The following is a 17,002-nucleotide window of genomic DNA, read 5'->3' on the forward strand; positions in this document are numbered from 1 at the left end:
AATACTTTAACTGTCATTTTAGTCCTTACCTGAAATAAAAAAAAAAGACACATGATTAATATAGTTGGACCTAAATAAAATAATTTGTTATTTAAAATGATTGAATATCAAGCAAACTAAATAAAAACCAATTAAATAAAATATCAGTTTTCTAAATTTCGAACTTTTCGGTTACAAAAAAAAATTTTGCGGTTAAAAATGTATTTATGAATAATTAGAATAATAAAACGAGTTATTCGTTAACATACCTTGAATTAACTCCTGAATCTACTTTTTGGTGAATAAACATTAAATAATTGTTGATAAATTCACATTTTTTTAATTAAAAATTCACAAAAACATTCTGCGACCGAGAACATTCGAAAACCGTTAAACAATCTGAATTCCTGGAATACTAACTTAGAAGTTAAGATGAAACTCTACTATACCGACCGAGAGTAAAATATTTTACACCGCCGGAAGAGTTGGTTTCTACTTTACTTTCTTAACCTCCAAAATGAGACATGTGTTAATTTGTAAACATGGGTGAAAAGAATTTTAATTTTATTTTATTAAAAAAACAATTTCTTCGGTGTTGTCCAATCGAACAGATCGTTTTTCCTGAAAAAATAGATATCGAAATACAGAAAAAAATTGTTCATGACATTATTCTAGATAGTGAAGTCCAAAAATATCCAATAAAAATTGTTTATCAACAAGCTTTTTTACGTAAGCTTTTGAAAAAATTAGAAAATGATAATCAAGAAATTTGTGATGAATTATATGATACTTTTGGTAACTTAATATCAATAAATGATGTTTCAATAACTCATTATCGCCATCACCTAATTAATGGCAATAAAAATAATGAAATCGCAAGTGATAGAATTATTATTGAAGAAAATAAACATATTATTTCACAAGGAACAACTGGCTTATGTAGTTGGCAGGTAAACATTTTCTTTATGAATAATTTAAAAAATATGAACATTTAATAATTAATCTAACTACCTCTATCATTTCTAGGCTGCTGAATTATTAGCAGAATGGTGTATAGCAAATAGAAATGAAATTAAAGATAAAAATCTGTTAGAATTAGGTTCTGGAGTTGGACTTACAGGAATAACAGTTATAAAAACATGTTCTCCAAAGAAGTATATATTTTCTGACTGTCATCCGACTGTTTTAACATTGCTTAAAAAAAACGTAGAACTTAATTTACTACCTTCTATGAAAAGAAATAATAAAGAACGATTGTATGAATGTAATACGGACGTTGAAGTAATTGATTTAGCTTGGGAATCAATTGACAAATTGATTGACGAGGAAGTAGAGTGGACTCCACCTCATCTAATACTAGCAGCGGATGTTATATATGATTCTAGTATTTTTTACTCATTAATTAAAGCATTGAAAGTGCTTTTAAATCAAGTCAATAGTTACGCCATCATCGGTATCACTGTCCGAAATGACGCTACGCTATCCACATTCTTAACGCAATTAGGTAACTTCTCATTACTTTTTACTCCGTCAATCGATCATTTAATATTAATTAAATAGTTCCTTGATGATTTCAATACTTGATGTATTATATATTATTGTTTCAGTGGAATCAAACTTAAAATATATTGAAGAAAAACTTCCTAATTATACTACTTTTTTTAAACCAGACATGCCTTTGAAACTTGTAAAAATTTTTAATAACCGGTAAGTTTTTTTATTATCTGTTATAAATTTACATAATAATTTTTATAAAAACAATAGTGCTTTTCAAATAATATTTAAACGTTAATATTAATAAAAAGTAATAATATTAAAAATTATGAGAAGAAATAAACGTAATGTCTGTCGGTAAAAGACATTTAAAACCATTTTCGTTTATTTTGGCGTTTAAGTTTAACTTCAGTCTCGTCTACGTCTTTATCAGCGTCTTTCTTGTGGCTCTTTTTGAAGTGTTTTTCCTTAATTTTTTCTTTTAATTTTATTTTCTTATTTTTTTGCATTGTATTTTGTTCCTCTGCATCACTTTTATTACCGCCTTTGTTTTTAGCTGAAAGAAAAAAAACATTTTATTCAAGTTGCAATTAAAATTTATATAAATTTGGTGATGTATTTTCGTATAAGACTAAAAATGTAAGCACAAATAAATTTTTTGAAGCAATAAAAGCTCAAAACTATTTTAATAAATATATTTACCGGTATATAATTCCATGTGCATATTTATACTTTTATCTTCTTCAACTTCCCTTCGTCGATCCATCTCTAAACACTCAACAATTTCACTTCTCCTTTCAACAACCTCAACCAATCGTTGAATAAGAGCCTCTTCTCGTTGCTTATCAAAGTCTGTTTTTGTAGCCTCAGGTTGGCACATCAAACAACGTATTTGATATTCAATATCTGCATGTTCTTCCTCAAGGCGTTGCTGTCTTTTCAACAACATCAACTCAGCTTGTCGTCTGAATAACTCATTCTTTTCATTTACCAGAGCAAATAACTCTAAAACAAGCTCGTCCGCATCCATACTCAAATTACTTTCATCATCTTGTCCATCTCCCGATTCGCATTTCATCCGAATCAATTGCTCTAAACGTACACCTTGTTTTTCTAATCCTTGTTGCTGCATTTCTATTTCTGATAACTCTCGTTTTACATCTTTCATCGACAACACTTTTATCTTCCGCCTTTGAGGAATTGGTATTGCAGGAGCTGGTGCCTTTTTTCGTTTCCACTTTCCTTGAGCACTTTTATCGTGGAATAAATATTCATGATTTTCTCTGTTGTGAGATAGTGCAGACATTGATTGTTTGCTTTTATTTGCTTCATTTTTACTAATTTTAATATCTTCCCAAGATTCATTATGACTATCATCCATTTTATATACTGACTGATTCATCGAAGATTCAGATAAGCTTAAATTTTCCAAGGCTTCATAGGTTTCCGTTAGAGGTAGTGAAGCATTCAATGCTGTTGGTGGTAGTGGTGCTGGTTTATTCTTCCGTAGCTTTGGTCTACGCATGGGTGAACTCTGAAAAATTATACAAATAAATTATTATGAATATAACTTATATTACAGTCAATGAACAAAAAAGGTTACATTGAAAATTATTCAACGTTTTTACAAATTTATTATTTTAATATAACAATTCAAGTACCCATATTAATTAATACTTAAATGAATATATTAAAATTGTGTTAAGTTGTTGATATAACCAATAAAAAAAAAACAAATCTCACATGAGCGTATGGTTTAGATGTAGAATCCGGAGAAGCTATTACCGAAGAAGAACTTTCATTCGACATTGGTGGAGGTGGTGCAGGTTTTCGTTTCCTATAACGACTGCTATGTGTTGACGTCGACGTAGAACTAGCTAAAGAGCTGCTAGAAGCATAAATTTCATCGCGATTCAAACTGGATTTATTATTGAAGCTTCCCGATTCATTTTCCCTATTTTTCCTGGGCTTAGGAACTGGAGTTTGTTGCGAAATTTTTTCTTTATCCTCTTCTTCACTCTCAGGCTCCTCATCATCGCTCCAAAATGGATTTAAATTGATCCGAGGAGCTTTAAGAAGACGCTTTTGTGGTGAATCAGCCTGAGTAGTTTTACTACCAACATTGATTCGAGCAGCAGGCTTAGGAGGAATCAAATTCTTATTATTTTCATCTTCATCTTCATCGCTACTACTTCCAAATGGATTAGTAGATTTTTTCTTAACATTTATACTTTCTTCTTTATTATCTTTATCTTTAATATCACTTCCATCACCATTATTATCATCATCATCACTCCTAAAAGGGTTTAATTCATCAGGATAATTATCCTCATCTTCTGGAATACTCAAATCAATTCCTTTGGCATTTAAAATATCGATTTCATCTTGAGATTCTTCTTTACTAAGTTTAGTAAGATCATGTGATTTAGAACCCTCGTTAAATGCTGTAGAATTCTCTTCTAATGAGTCTGGCTCTATCAATGTAGACACACCTGGAGAATTCTCTTTATCGCAGTCTTTTTCATCATTTACTACTAAATTCTCAAATAATTTAAGCCTTTTCTGGACAAGTGAAAGACACTGATTGACATCTGTCTCATCACCAGCAACGCCAAGCATTTCTTTGGTATCCTGGCTCTTAAATTCATCCTTACAATCTAGTTTATGTGACGTGGCAGTAAGGCAACGATTGTGAATACTATCTGTGCTATCTTCTACATGTTTATTTACAAATTTGTTCGATTTGTTTTCATTATCAGTGCGCGTTGTCATGGAATGTAATTTTGAAGTCTTTTCGTTAAGAAGACTGACATCTGGGGATGATTTACCATCATTGCATTCATTAGACAAATCAATTGACTCTGTAGAAACTTGAAAATCTTTCTGTTTTTCTTGTAAATTTTCTTCAGCTGACTGCAAATGACTTGACATAAAATTTAACCTCATATGAGCTATCTGTGAACTTTGTTTAGTCACGTCTGGATTCTTTACTTCATTCTGACTCTTTCTTACGCATTTCTCTTCATCGCTTAATGACCTCGTGCATCCTTGGACTTCCTTGACTTCTTGTTCCGCATCAAGAACCAACGAATCATCATAGAATTCAGATCTACTTGGTGGATCTTCATCCGGACAAGTCTCGCAGCAGTATTGCCCTTCTTCAGTCTCATAATAGCTACAAGGTGTCAGTTGATTTTGACATCGGGCACATCTGAAGCACGTTCGATGATAAGTCTTTCGTGAGATCACCAACTTCTCAGCAAGAAATACAGGCATTTCACAGATCACACATGGTTCTTTTCGCATCCCCAGATGTGGTTTCACCTGTGTAAATATAATTATACATTAGTCAATCAATTCATTCAATAAATAAATTTCTAAAATTATTTTTACGTAAAAAATTAAATAATCTTTTCAATGTGTTTCAAATCTTTACATAGAAATTTATACATATGTTGCATAAGTCTTTGCAAATTAGTAGTAAATAAAATAAATATTATTTCAAATAAATGAAATCATGTTTTCCTTCTTGTTCAACATTACATAAGAATCAGTTTTTACCTTTTACGAATGTTCTAATTCCAAATTAATTTCAATTAAAACTATGTATATATCTATATAAGGTTATAAATAAAATATTACAGAGACTTTTGCAACAGTTAGCTATTTTACAAGCTCGTATTCAATCATTTACTCTAACGCTTTCTCCGAAATTGCATTCCCATTACAGTACCTACTTGCGTATTTTTTGGGTCATGAACATTGCATGCTTTCTAGATTCACGCGAAAATCTAGAAGTTTATAATTATAATTATAATAAGCACCCAAGGTAGCATGCTGACATGAATCTAGTGCAACCTGTTAGATGAATAATTTTTTACAACGTTTTTTTTTAATGGCGACTCCAGTGATATTTAGTGGTTTAATGACTCATAAATTAGTAAATGCATGGCGGTCCCACATGCATGTGTAAGTAGACAGGTTTACATTATATATATTATATGTATGTACAAGTACAAAACTCGATGTGAGTTCAATGGCCTGAGATCACCGGCTTTTCTCAGAGTTCAACTGATGACGCACGCTTTTCTTGACTTTTAAGTTTAAGTCTAAAGTAAATTCAATTCCATAGATTATTTACCACAATTTTATCATCAATAGACGATGTTATGCGTGACATTTCACTTGTTGGTAGCAAACTGCGAGTCAGCTAACAACAGACAGCAGTCTAAGCAGTAGTTGAACGATAGAAAATGAAGAAGAAATGATAAAGAAAAATCTTGAAAACGATTGAAAAGACGTGATCTCACTGGCAAGCTGATGAATACTGCGAGAATAATTCCTTATTCAAGCATTCGGGGCGCGTGCGCTTTCGTGCCACACGTTGCTTATAAATAACCAACGTGATAATCTATCGCCTCTTCTTCCTCTCACAGTCGTAGACAATTAAAATCAAACAATGACTACTTTCAGCATCTTCACCATTTTATTACTTCAATATCAAAAGCTGTTAAGTACTAACTATTAATATACTATTGACTCTAATTTTCACTCATTGAGATAATGGTCATCAATTGTTTATACTAAAATTATTTCAACTACCTACATATTAACTCTTCATTTTATATAAAATCATGTAATCATCCTACATGGTTTGTCCTAATATAACTATCAACTAATAATTGTTTATACCAAGCATTTAAAAGGATCCATTTAACAAATTATAGATTGATGACTAGTGAGCGATTTTATTTCAATAATAAAATAGTAAAATGAAATATTTTTATTCAAGAGTTCATAAGTTTAGCTACCAAGTTGTTTTTAATCATCCACCAATAAGATTCTACAATTCTAATGACCTAAGATAACTTGGAGTATTTTTTTCAGGTAAAACCAAGACAAAGTTGGATTATTGATGATGGATTTCATGGAATGAAGATGAATGAAAATTGATGAAATCATTATATAGCTCGAATTAGTGTCTGATTACATGAGATAATTAAAAAACAAGAGGTTTTAAAAGGTTAGGAGGTCGTAAAAAGTAGGCGAGTTATAAAATGTTGACGATTCAACCCACGGACCAATGACCTGAACGTGTATGAACTACCAGTACAAATCAACTCTCTTCCGTCTCGTAATCAAACATTCCAAGGAGGTCCTTGAAACGTGACACCAACTTTTAAAATTTAAATATACATAAAGACACTACTTAAATACAAATATTTTTGGAAATTACACTTGATTCAATGTCAATTTCAATCAGTTCAGAATTTTCTTTCATGTTTACTGTTATTTAATCATGAAAAATTTAACTTATTGACTTAAATGACAAGCATGCAGCGTGCATTATATGAAATAACAGTGAATTGAGCAAACCAAAGTGATATTATAACAATGATTTAACAAATAAATAAATAAATGAAAATAATATTTAGTGAAAGCAAAACAATAAACGACAAAGCAATTACCTTCTAGCAGAATATTTCAGGTTTATATTGCCCCATTAAGTCCAAGCTTTCCTCCTGAAGAACAAAAATAAATCCGTGACGGTATGTGTTAACTTTTAATCATCTTTTTCTTGTATTCTATGATTAGTTGAGAAAATTTAACAAGCATTTTCTAGATAATACAAAATCTATAGTTCTTTAGAGATACTGCTACTGGATATCAAGAAATTCTTCCATAAAAAGCTGCTCATTTATGGATATCTTGTTACCAAAAATAGTAGATTAATTATTGTAATATAATTATTGTTCTCTATTTTTTATAATCAAACATCTCTACAGTTAATAATCATCTAAATCATACAAAAGGCTGATAAATTGTTTGTAATATTTATCTTCAATGGTAATTCAATATTTAAACAACGACTTAATAAAGCATATAGATGAATAATACCATAATTACTCATCCATTGATTACAATATTTGATCAAAATTTATGTTGTATTTAATGATCAAATAAATAAATTATAGTATAAAGAGCAATAAACATAGGAAAATGATATTTTCAAAGTTGATAGTATACAAAGAAAAACTATTTAATTAAAAAAAAAAACAAATTAAAATGATAATTCTATTGAATTAAAGCCTCAGTAAATATTTATTTAATCACAAAAATGATTGAATAACTAATTTACATTAATCCTACCTAAGCAAGCTATGTGATAAATCATTAACATGAGTTATTATTAAGAACAACATTTCAATGAAATCATCATTTATAATAAACTGGCTATTTAATTTTATTATCTATTAAAAGAATAAAAAAAAAATACATATATAAATATATAATTATCAACGTTATAAATGACTAGCTCTAGAAATAAGCTTTATTATGGAAGAGTTGCCAAAAGAAAAAAAAGATATTTCATAATTTTATATATTTAAGTCTGTCATTGAAATGGTTTTAACACGATATGAGGGATTTACGCTGGCATGAACATTCTCATAATCGAGGACAATTGTCATTAGGTACGGAAGTAGGAACATCACGAGAACGAAAGAGAGTGGGAATCTTACGGCATTATGTTCTTCTCGTATACACTAAAAGATAAAAGATAAAAAAGGAAGAAGAAAATGTTACTGACGGCTTTCAGTAAGTACAAGAGAGGGCAATGACGTTACTCTCGTGGAATCGTGAGTCGCAGCATCTCTTATAACTCGTGTACACTTCCTCCAAAGAAACGAAAATTATTATCTGCCTCTAGGCAAGGGTTTGCCTGTAGCTCTCTTGGCTACGTTTCCTTCTCATTACGATATTACGCGCGGGTCTCGTCCATCAGCCAGCTTTTACCACATTATTTTGCTCTCTTTTAACCTTTATTTTACTTTACTACACCAAGAAAATCAAAGTCGAATTGTATTTATATATTTTTGCTAACCAGTCATATTGATTTTACTATCTTTTAGTATGGATAAGAACCGTACAGTGGCAGTAAAAAATTTTTTCTCTCAACTCCTATTAGTCCAGTAGCCATAAGTTTAAATCCTATCTTCAGATGCTTCAATTATAGAATAAGAATAAACATTTTTTTAATCATGAATTCTTGTAGTTGTCAATGACAAGAACATTTGTATAAATTTTTATTACTAGGCAATAATTATTATTATTGTTTATTGAATGTCAAAGTTCTTTTTATAACTGATAATGCTTTTTTTTCTTTTTAAAAAAATAAATCAAATAAACAGGAAGTACAAATTTTACAATATTAATTGAGAAAATATTCTATCATTATTAATCAAATAGTCTTGTTTCATTGAACTTGATAAATAAAATGAATCTCTGGAACTTTTTATTGCTTGTACAGTATCGTAGATTGGATAAGTTATTTATTTTGATTTTTCTCGTTGGAAAAAAAAGTAAGGAAGAGAGCAAGATAAGTAGAGAAATTTCAATGGTTATTTTTTTTTATGTATAAGTAACTTGATTTACACTTGAGTAATTTGCAAAACAATAAAAACAAGCGGTTCATGATTGAATTACAAAAGAAAAAATACGAATAGTAAAAAAAAAACTAAAATGCAAGGAAAAAATGATAAAGCTGACATCGAGAAGCGATGATGATATCTTGAAGATAAATGATAACTGTTTAAATTCTAAGATGTTTTTTAAATGTCAAACTAACTATAACGTACATTGTTTAATTTATCTATTTCTTCAATTGGCAAATGATTGAAAACAATTTATCGTTATAAAAAGAATTGATTTTAAATGTTGAATAATTTTAATAATGAATAATAAATATTTCTTACTTGGAAGTTATGTATTGTATTTCATTAGAAAATAGGAAAACTGATAAATAAATAACTGAATAAATTATGAATTTCATTTATAATCATAAAGCAGAAAAACAATACTTTTTTTCTGTTATTTTGTTACGTAAAAGTGAACGTCTTATTACTCTATTAGATGTTATCTTCATAGAAATGAATAAATATAACAAAAAAATATATATATATATAAATATTTTCAACAGTAGAGTAAAAAATATGAATAGATTATAAATGATTTGACATCGAGATAAATCATTAAATTCCATGTCAATAAATAAATCTCATTTCTGATGAATAATATGGAAGTTGTACCAATGAAGAATAAATAAATTAACAAATATACTCGAAATACTTAGATTAAAATATGGAAACATATTGAAATGAGAAAAAAAAAAAATTGGTCGTTACCTTCGACGTTGGGGACTCTGCAACTGGAGTGATTTGTTGATTGGAGCTTTCTGGAGTTCGACTCCGAGCCACTCGACTTGGTGAAGATCCTAAAAAAAAATGTTTATTTATTAAACCAATTAAAAAGTTAATTAATGAACTTTCCTAACACTTTCATATGTATAAGTTAACTTAAATAAATAATCTAAGATCTTTGGTAGACTCTACTATCCATTCAACATCTATCTTCTCCATCTCTTAAAGTTCTGAATAATTGTAAATGAATGAATTAATTAAGCAATTAATCAGGTAATTTCCAATCAGATATTTAACATAAAATGATAATGTAAAAAGATGTGAAATGAAGGATATTTAAAAAGGGAGAAGAACACGTGAGAGACGTCGAGTTTCTCTGGTAATTGTGCAAGAGTTGGATACTGAAGTGAATTGAAGAAAATGAAAGAAATAATTCACTAAGGCTTGGATAATTATTTTGCACGAGACTAGTTCTTGATAGCAATCATGCGTTTCTTATATACGTTCATACAAGCGACGATAAAACATATTTTGCGCACGAGAAAGTCTCTCAACTCAGACACTTGAATGCGTGACCTATTTAGCTTAGACACGAGTACCATACAGTGTCTTACTGAGTCTTTACTTGAAACTAACAACGACGACAACGACAATAATAATGAAGCTCGTCTCTCTCGTAAGATATATGTACATTGTACACATATTAATCCATGTTGACTGGTTTTCGCGCGCGACTGGTTCGCCATCAAGCTCTAGCTCTTTCACTTTTATCGCCTGGAGATCATGCCTCGGGCTATAACACATTCGATTCAAATGATTCGATGTTGCAAAGCGACTTTAAGCAATCCTTGTGACTTACTTATTGATGGAATTGATCTGAGATATCAATTGCCTTGACAATAATGTATGATATGTATCATTTTGCTACAACTCTCACCTCCAAATTGTTGGTAAAACTGCGAGAGATAGGTCAGAATTGAAAGCCGATCAGGAACTGAACATGAGGCCATGTCCTCGGCATCAAGAAGGGCAGGAATACCTAAATGTTGTTCTGCTGTTCTGAAGGCCAGTTCATTATTCCCATATATATCGTCTTTATTTAAACTGCTAAAGTCTCTGAAAATTAAAAAGAAACAGTTTTATTTAATTTATTATTCCAGTTTATTATCACTTCTTTTATAAAAAATCTTACATTAATCTTCACTTTTTCAACACTTCGCATTCTAGTATTATTTGAAATTTATTTTTATTTCTTGAAGCAAATCAGTGATTTTAATCTTTTTTATAAGTTTTATTTTTAGTCTTTTCAAAATTCTTTTATTACTCGGTTCGTATTTATTTATGACTCTTTAAATTATTCATTATAAAGAAATATAATGATTTGAGAATATTTATTACTATGTGGATTGCTTTTTAGCTGATAATAAAATTTTGTCATTCACAAATTTGTATTCGATGCATATTTATCATGTTAAACTTTCAATTTATTAATTTTTATCTAAATCTAATTCTCTTTTAAACATTCCATATAACTGAATATTAATTAACACCTGGATGCTAGTATTTTTTTTGAACAAGCTTGTTTAATATTTAATTAATTTATTCATTGAAATCTACAATTAAATAGATACTTTAATCCTTGGAGGTTTAACTTTAATAGCTATCAACAAAATGTAATGACCTAAAAAAATAGGCCAAGAATACTTATTTTGATTAAATGGAATCTAATAAAAATTAAAAAAAAAGAGTTAACTTCATTGTTTGTATATTAATAAAAAAAAACTAATAAAATCATAAAAGATGAAAAAATAATTAAACAAATTACAAACTACATATTTGATGAATAAGATAATTAGTGAAACTGTTTTTAATTAAAAAAGAAATATTACTAACCATTTGTAACATGAAAAAAGCATTTATTAGTTTTAATTAAGGTAGTAACATTGAAAAATTTTGTTATTTGATTTTTTATCAAGCATTTTACCTTCCATGAGTCAGTGGTTATTTTTAATCTATCAAAGGTCAAGCTTGAGCCTTGTATTACCATTTTCAGTCGTTATAAAAATGATTTTTTCCTTTTATTTTCGACCAAACTTGAATTATATTATAAGTATTAAAGAATGATTGCGCTGCTACGCGTAATGAAATATAATATTTATCAAGTAATCGTGACACTTGATACTATTGAGTGAAGGAAGTCGCGAGAAAACATGATCAGGCACATTGGCCAAAGTGATTCTTCACTCTTGTATCTTGTTACACACCTGTGCTGATATAATTCTTTGTACTCAGCTGACCAAAAATGGTAGTGAGTTGAGCAAACAAGCAAATCATTCAAGAGTTTAACAGTTAATCGAGATCGACACGTGTCAAATGAAACTCATTTTACCACTCACATGAGATCTGGTCGAAAGTGATGTATCATCGCGCAAAAAGCAAGACCATCACGCCATGAGGTCGTCATGTTTTGAACGTTAACTCCAGGATAACCTTCAGTAATTCGCCTGCACCAAAGCTCCAGGGCTTTTGGACCTCGTCTTTCTGACATCTTGATTCTTTTTATTTCTCTAAAACAATCCTTGAATCTTCCTTAATAATCCGGGATCTCTCAGCTCTTCTGAAACAAAAGGGGATTTTATTTTTAATGAGAAAAAAAAGAGCTCCGTAACTGACAGCTTGAGTGAATATAAAAAAAAAAACTGATTTGTTATAACCAATTTTAAATTCAAATTAATTTTTTGAAAATATCTTTTTGACATAAATAAAATATTGAAAAATAATACTAATAAATAAGTAATATATTTTTTTTACAACTGGATTAGCTTTTGAGATAATTATATTGCTAATAAATAAATGTTTTGTTTAAAATAGATTAACAAAACGATCAAGTAGTTTGAAAAAAATTAAATTAAAAGCTGTAACATAATATTTTATTTTTCACTATTTTTAAATAAATAAATAATAAAAATATTCATTCATTAAAAAAATCATGATTGAAAAACAGTCATCAATCATTCGAATAATTTTATAATGACAGACATTATAAAAAATAAAATTGTCGTTTCTAAGAAGGAAATTCATATCACGTTCATGTTAATGTTTGAAATAAACTTTTTTTTATTTTATCAATCATTTTCTACTCATTTCTGCAAATAAATGTTATAATTAAAATGCAAATTGGAGAAAAAAATTAATGGCGACACAGGAAAAAAAGCATTTGATGAATAAAACTATTTAGAAATTGAGGATGTTGCTGTCATGTCAAGTATCGATGTTTTTTTTTTCCTAACATTTTCATTGAACAAAAGAATAGTAAAACGTGTAGGTGCTTGTTCTAGCATCTCTTTGAAATTGTACACACCCAATAGCTCGTTAATGCGACCAAGAGTCCTCGTTTGCTGTACAGTTAAGCGCGACTTCCGGTCGAACCGGTGTTTTGCCTCAACGGAATCGCGTGATAAAAAGTATACGATAGACTTTTAGAAAAATATATAGCTTCATTTTGTTTTTGTATATACATATCCATTGGACTACATTACTCGGTCACGTAAATTGAACGGAAATTGTCTTTCTAGAGGTGTCGTTAAGCCGTTAATCTCACCACAATTTCAAATTACATCTAATAAAAAAGACAATAGTCATTTTCTAAAAGACAAGAAAATAAATCCGTAACAATCAATTATTCCTGTTTTTCTGCACACTCAGACATTACTTGGCCTAGAACTTGAGTGTTCGACTTTTTAATTCAATTACTTCCAACAACTTTTCAAGCCTCGTCAATCTTTTATCAAGCCCATGACTAATAGTTACTCCTTTTTCATTCTCCATAAACGATAACAAGTGCAATTAAAAACGATTTAAGGATAAGCAATCATTTTTTCCATGTTCATCAAGTCAACTGAGATTGGAAATTTGTTTATCAGAAAGCAATACCTTGTTATTCAGTCTAAGCTGTAGTTATTCATTCAAGTTAACAAAAGATAGTATCTATGTTTATCAAAAAGCAGATAGACAGACAAAATAAATCCAACAAAATGGAGTCCACTTGTTTACAAATAACTTCTTTTGACCCAATTTCTTGTCACATCACCAACCTAAACATTAGCAAGATGTCTTTTTGAAGGTAATCATACACTTTCACGGTCACTTGGTATCTTGATCAATTAAAAATCAGAAAAATAAATAAATCTTTATGACTAAACAAAATAGTAGAAGTAATTTTAGAACTTTAAATGGTAAAAAACAATAAACTGCTTCAAATAATCGTTAATAGAAAATTTTCTTGTCTTCAGATCAACTTCTTGTATGTTTTTTTTATAATCTACACAAAAAAAACGAACAATTTGAAATGAGAAATAATTAAAATTCAATTAAAATGATATTCCGTTTTTGAAATGATCATTTTCAAAAAGCTACTTACTTGTTGAAATAAAAAAAAATATTTCAATTATATTCATAATATGAATAAAATTTTCTAATAAAACAATCATTGAAATTGCAATAAATTATCATGAAATGCTCGTGAAAGCAATTTAAACACTGAACCAACTCAATTCTAAAAATAACATTGGGTTAGTGATAAGTGTAACTTTTAGCAGCAGAACAAGGTTAAATGTTTCTGTTCGTTCTACATTCAATTGTTTCTGGAAATAGATATAGAAACACAATGAATAATTATAAAGATAAATTACATCCTACTAGAAAATAATTTAATAACATACTTCAGATTGAACAAAAAAAAAAGTCTTGAAAAAATTAGTGAGAAAATAGTAGCATAACATGTATCCTGTTTAATAAGTTCCAAGACTTGGTTGCATTGTAGCTGTTAAATATTAGTTCTTATTGGAGCAGACTATATATTTTAAAATTTCTTCTCAGAAACCATAACAAACTAGTTTCGTAGTCAGATGAGTCTGCAGGTCAGTATTCAAGTCTGTTGGAGTCTAATCACAGGCCCAATCTTTTTTTTTCCGTCGAGGTTCCACGGAACGTTGCATTGGAGGGATCAGGGACAGCTGGTTGCGTTAGCAGGAGAGACTACCTGTTTGAGCTTGCACCGCTCGTGCCTCTTTCAATCTCTCCTCTCTTCAACAAGAGACTCCACTTTGAACATAAAAGATTCTAACAATAGGTATGCATCCCATTCTCAAACTTGAACCTCGAATTCATTTCTACCAACTAGGGAGCTAAATTGAACTGAAGATTTTTTTATAAGTCTTTCAATAGTTTTGCCGAAGAGAGATATACTCTATCAACTTTATTTTTAGGAATTCTATGGCATCTTAATTTTTTATCACTTGTTACCGTTAACGTTAGTCTAGAAATTGGTTCTCAAAGTTAAAAATTCTCAACGACCTTCAATTTATTTAATTTTAAAGAATTTTGTATTTCTGAAAGAAAAAAGAAATTCATTTATAATATTTTTAATCTTTAAATAAAATTTTATGATTATTAACTTGTTAATCCTTCAATAAAATTTTTGATGTCATGATAAGTAATAAAAATAAATTAAATTATTATTTATGATAAAAGTTTTTTCAAGTATCATTATCATCATAATAATTAATTAGCATGTAATGGATATCAACTCTTGAAATGAGATAGAACTTTTGAGTATTAATGTATTACACAGGATAAAGTGTAAATTAAAGTAACAACAAGTTCCATCAATGTAATCTACTAAGTAGATGAAAAGTTTTGTTCTCTTTAGTGAATCTAATTATTGGTACTCTCATACAATTGATAATGAAAAGATATCTGCACATTAACAATCAGTAATCTGCTGTATAATCGTGCATAAAATAATTCACCATAAATGGTATTAAACATGACTCTGAGCAGAGAACATTAGCATATCTATCAAAATTTTTTAAAAACAAATCTCCAATGATAGCTAAAGATTTATTATGAGTTAAAAACAATTTCATTGTACTGAACTATCAATACAATTACTATTTTTACTAGAACAATGACTACTAATAATTGTTATTTAACATTGAAAATAAATATTTCATGCTTCAGTGAATTTAAAGTAAAATGTACCTGAATTATATCCATAATCATACCTTCTTAAAAAAATTACTAGATCATTAATAACAGTTAAACAGAATCAAATAAAAAAATGAAGAGCATTAACTTTTGTTCTAATATGTAATTATCAAACAAATTCACATCCTGTAGTCAACTCTAAAAATGGTTATGTTTATATTTCCAACAATTAAGTGAATAAGTATTTTTAAAAAATTTCCAGATAACAGTGTTGAAAGTTGATGCTTTCATTCACTTCTTACAGTTACAATGATTATTTTAGTACATATGGATATGATTGTTTTCAAAATCTTCACACGAGTGTCTCGTGTATATAATAGTTTGAAAAAGATAGGAAGGAAGAGACGACAGAAAGAGAAAGAGATACACGCAAGTGTGCGAGAGTACACCGTGGGAACGTATGCCGGTAGAACAGGTAAGTGTATATAGTAGCAAAAGACGCTGCTGTTTCACGTCGCGATGTTCATGCAACGTGATTAAAATCATGCACGACGTGTATTTACGGATGCACGCGATCACCTGGAAAAGGTTAGTTATAGAACCAATGTATAAAGCAAATTACTTAGTACATAATTTACGCATTACCTTACGTCACTCGCATGATTTTTTATTCAATCTTTCTCCAAACATATCGCCTTAATTCTGATTTACACGTGTCACTACTTCCTTACGCCAATCTCTATGACAACGGACTTTCCAACAAAATTTATTGATCACTCTCCTTCTATCTAACCTATTACACGTTTGCGTGCTTCGAAAAAATATAGCTATATTTAACTTAACTTTACTACTCGCGTGCGAATCAACAACTGAATCCCACCAAGAAGTGTTCGGTGTTTTACAGCTACCTTTTTGACCCTCTCTCTCTTTCTTTCTACCACACCGCAGTTGCCATATTTTTCCCTCTCCTTCTTGGATGCGCGCGCACTATATAGCTGGCGCTAAAACCTGAACTCAATTTGAATTTGTCATCAACTCTCAACTGAACAGCTGTAAAATTTCATATTAATAAACAATTAATTTTATTAGAAAACTAATCAATAAAAAATATTTTTAATTAGATTATTGAAGATAATAATACTATTAAAAATTCACAATCAATCAACATGATCAAAAACAATTTTTTTTTAATTTAAAAAATCAAAATATTTTGATTGAAAATTAAAAAATAAATAAAAACTTGAATATTTAACGGGGAGTAATGAAAAATATAAAAACTCGATAAACACATAGATAAATGCGCGCGCACGGTTAATTTTGGCGCGTAAATTAAAAATGTATGT

The 17,002-nt window shown here is 29.3% G+C and overlaps 2 protein-coding genes across 4 annotated transcripts; one reads left to right on the top strand and one right to left on the bottom strand.

Moving 5' to 3' along the window:
- The first annotated feature begins 506 nt into the window (after positions 1-506).
- Positions 507-6,888, top strand: LOC118064801 (protein-lysine N-methyltransferase EEF2KMT). The gene is made up of 4 exons (XM_035079669.1): positions 507-929; positions 1,006-1,483; positions 1,587-1,686; positions 6,361-6,888. The coding sequence occupies exons 1-4, from the start codon at positions 522-524 to the stop codon at positions 6,362-6,364; spliced, it is 990 nt and encodes a 329-aa protein (XP_034935560.1). The 5' UTR covers positions 507-521; the 3' UTR covers positions 6,365-6,888.
- On the bottom strand, positions 1,691-16,568 carry MICAL-like (protein). Of its 3 annotated transcripts, none has more exons than XM_035079667.1 (7): positions 16,305-16,568; positions 12,068-12,285; positions 10,609-10,787; positions 9,657-9,745; positions 3,217-4,797; positions 2,176-3,007; positions 1,691-2,029 (listed from the first exon to the last, which is right to left on the bottom strand). In XM_035079667.1, exons 2-7 carry the CDS (start codon positions 12,217-12,219, stop codon positions 1,842-1,844), a joined length of 3,021 nt encoding a protein of 1,006 aa, XP_034935558.1. In that variant the 5' UTR covers positions 12,220-12,285; positions 16,305-16,568; the 3' UTR covers positions 1,691-1,841. The 3 variants fall into 3 exon arrangements, with proteins under 3 accessions (XP_034935558.1, XP_034935557.1, XP_034935559.1); XM_035079666.1 differs by having other exon boundaries at positions 12,068-12,288; XM_035079668.1 differs by lacking the exons at positions 9,657-9,745; positions 10,609-10,787; positions 12,068-12,285; positions 16,305-16,568 and adding an exon at positions 5,615-5,800.
- Between the last annotated feature and the right edge of the window lie 434 nt (positions 16,569-17,002).

Source organism: Chelonus insularis, unplaced genomic scaffold (genome assembly GCF_013357705.1).
Source record: "Chelonus insularis isolate UGA/USDA-ARS -01 unplaced genomic scaffold, ASM1335770v1 contig_254_pilon, whole genome shotgun sequence".
NCBI lineage: Eukaryota > Metazoa > Arthropoda > Insecta > Hymenoptera > Braconidae > Chelonus > Chelonus insularis.

What these genes read in the sequence shown, in the direction of transcription:
- MICAL-like (XM_035079667.1), bottom strand. Translation starts at nt 12,219, where the DNA reads ATGTCAGAAAGACGAGGTCCAAAAGCCCTGGAGCTTTGGTGCAGGCGA. An exon ending in CATCTAAACCATACGCTCAT is followed by an intron (nt 3,008 to 3,216) that starts GTGAGATTTGTT and finishes ATAATTTTTCAG; the next exon opens with AGTTCACCCATGCGTAGACC. An exon ending in GCACATGGAATTATATACCG is followed by an intron (nt 2,030 to 2,175) that starts GTAAATATATTT and finishes TTTTTCTTTCAG; the next exon opens with CTAAAAACAAAGGCGGTAAT.
- LOC118064801 (XM_035079669.1), top strand. Translation starts at nt 522, where the DNA reads ATGGGTGAAAAGAATTTTAATTTTATTTTATTAAAAAAACAATTTCTT. An exon ending in CTGGCTTATGTAGTTGGCAG is followed by an intron (nt 930 to 1,005) that starts GTAAACATTTTC and finishes TATCATTTCTAG; the next exon opens with GCTGCTGAATTATTAGCAGA. An exon ending in CACATTCTTAACGCAATTAG is followed by an intron (nt 1,484 to 1,586) that starts GTAACTTCTCAT and finishes TTATTGTTTCAG; the next exon opens with TGGAATCAAACTTAAAATAT.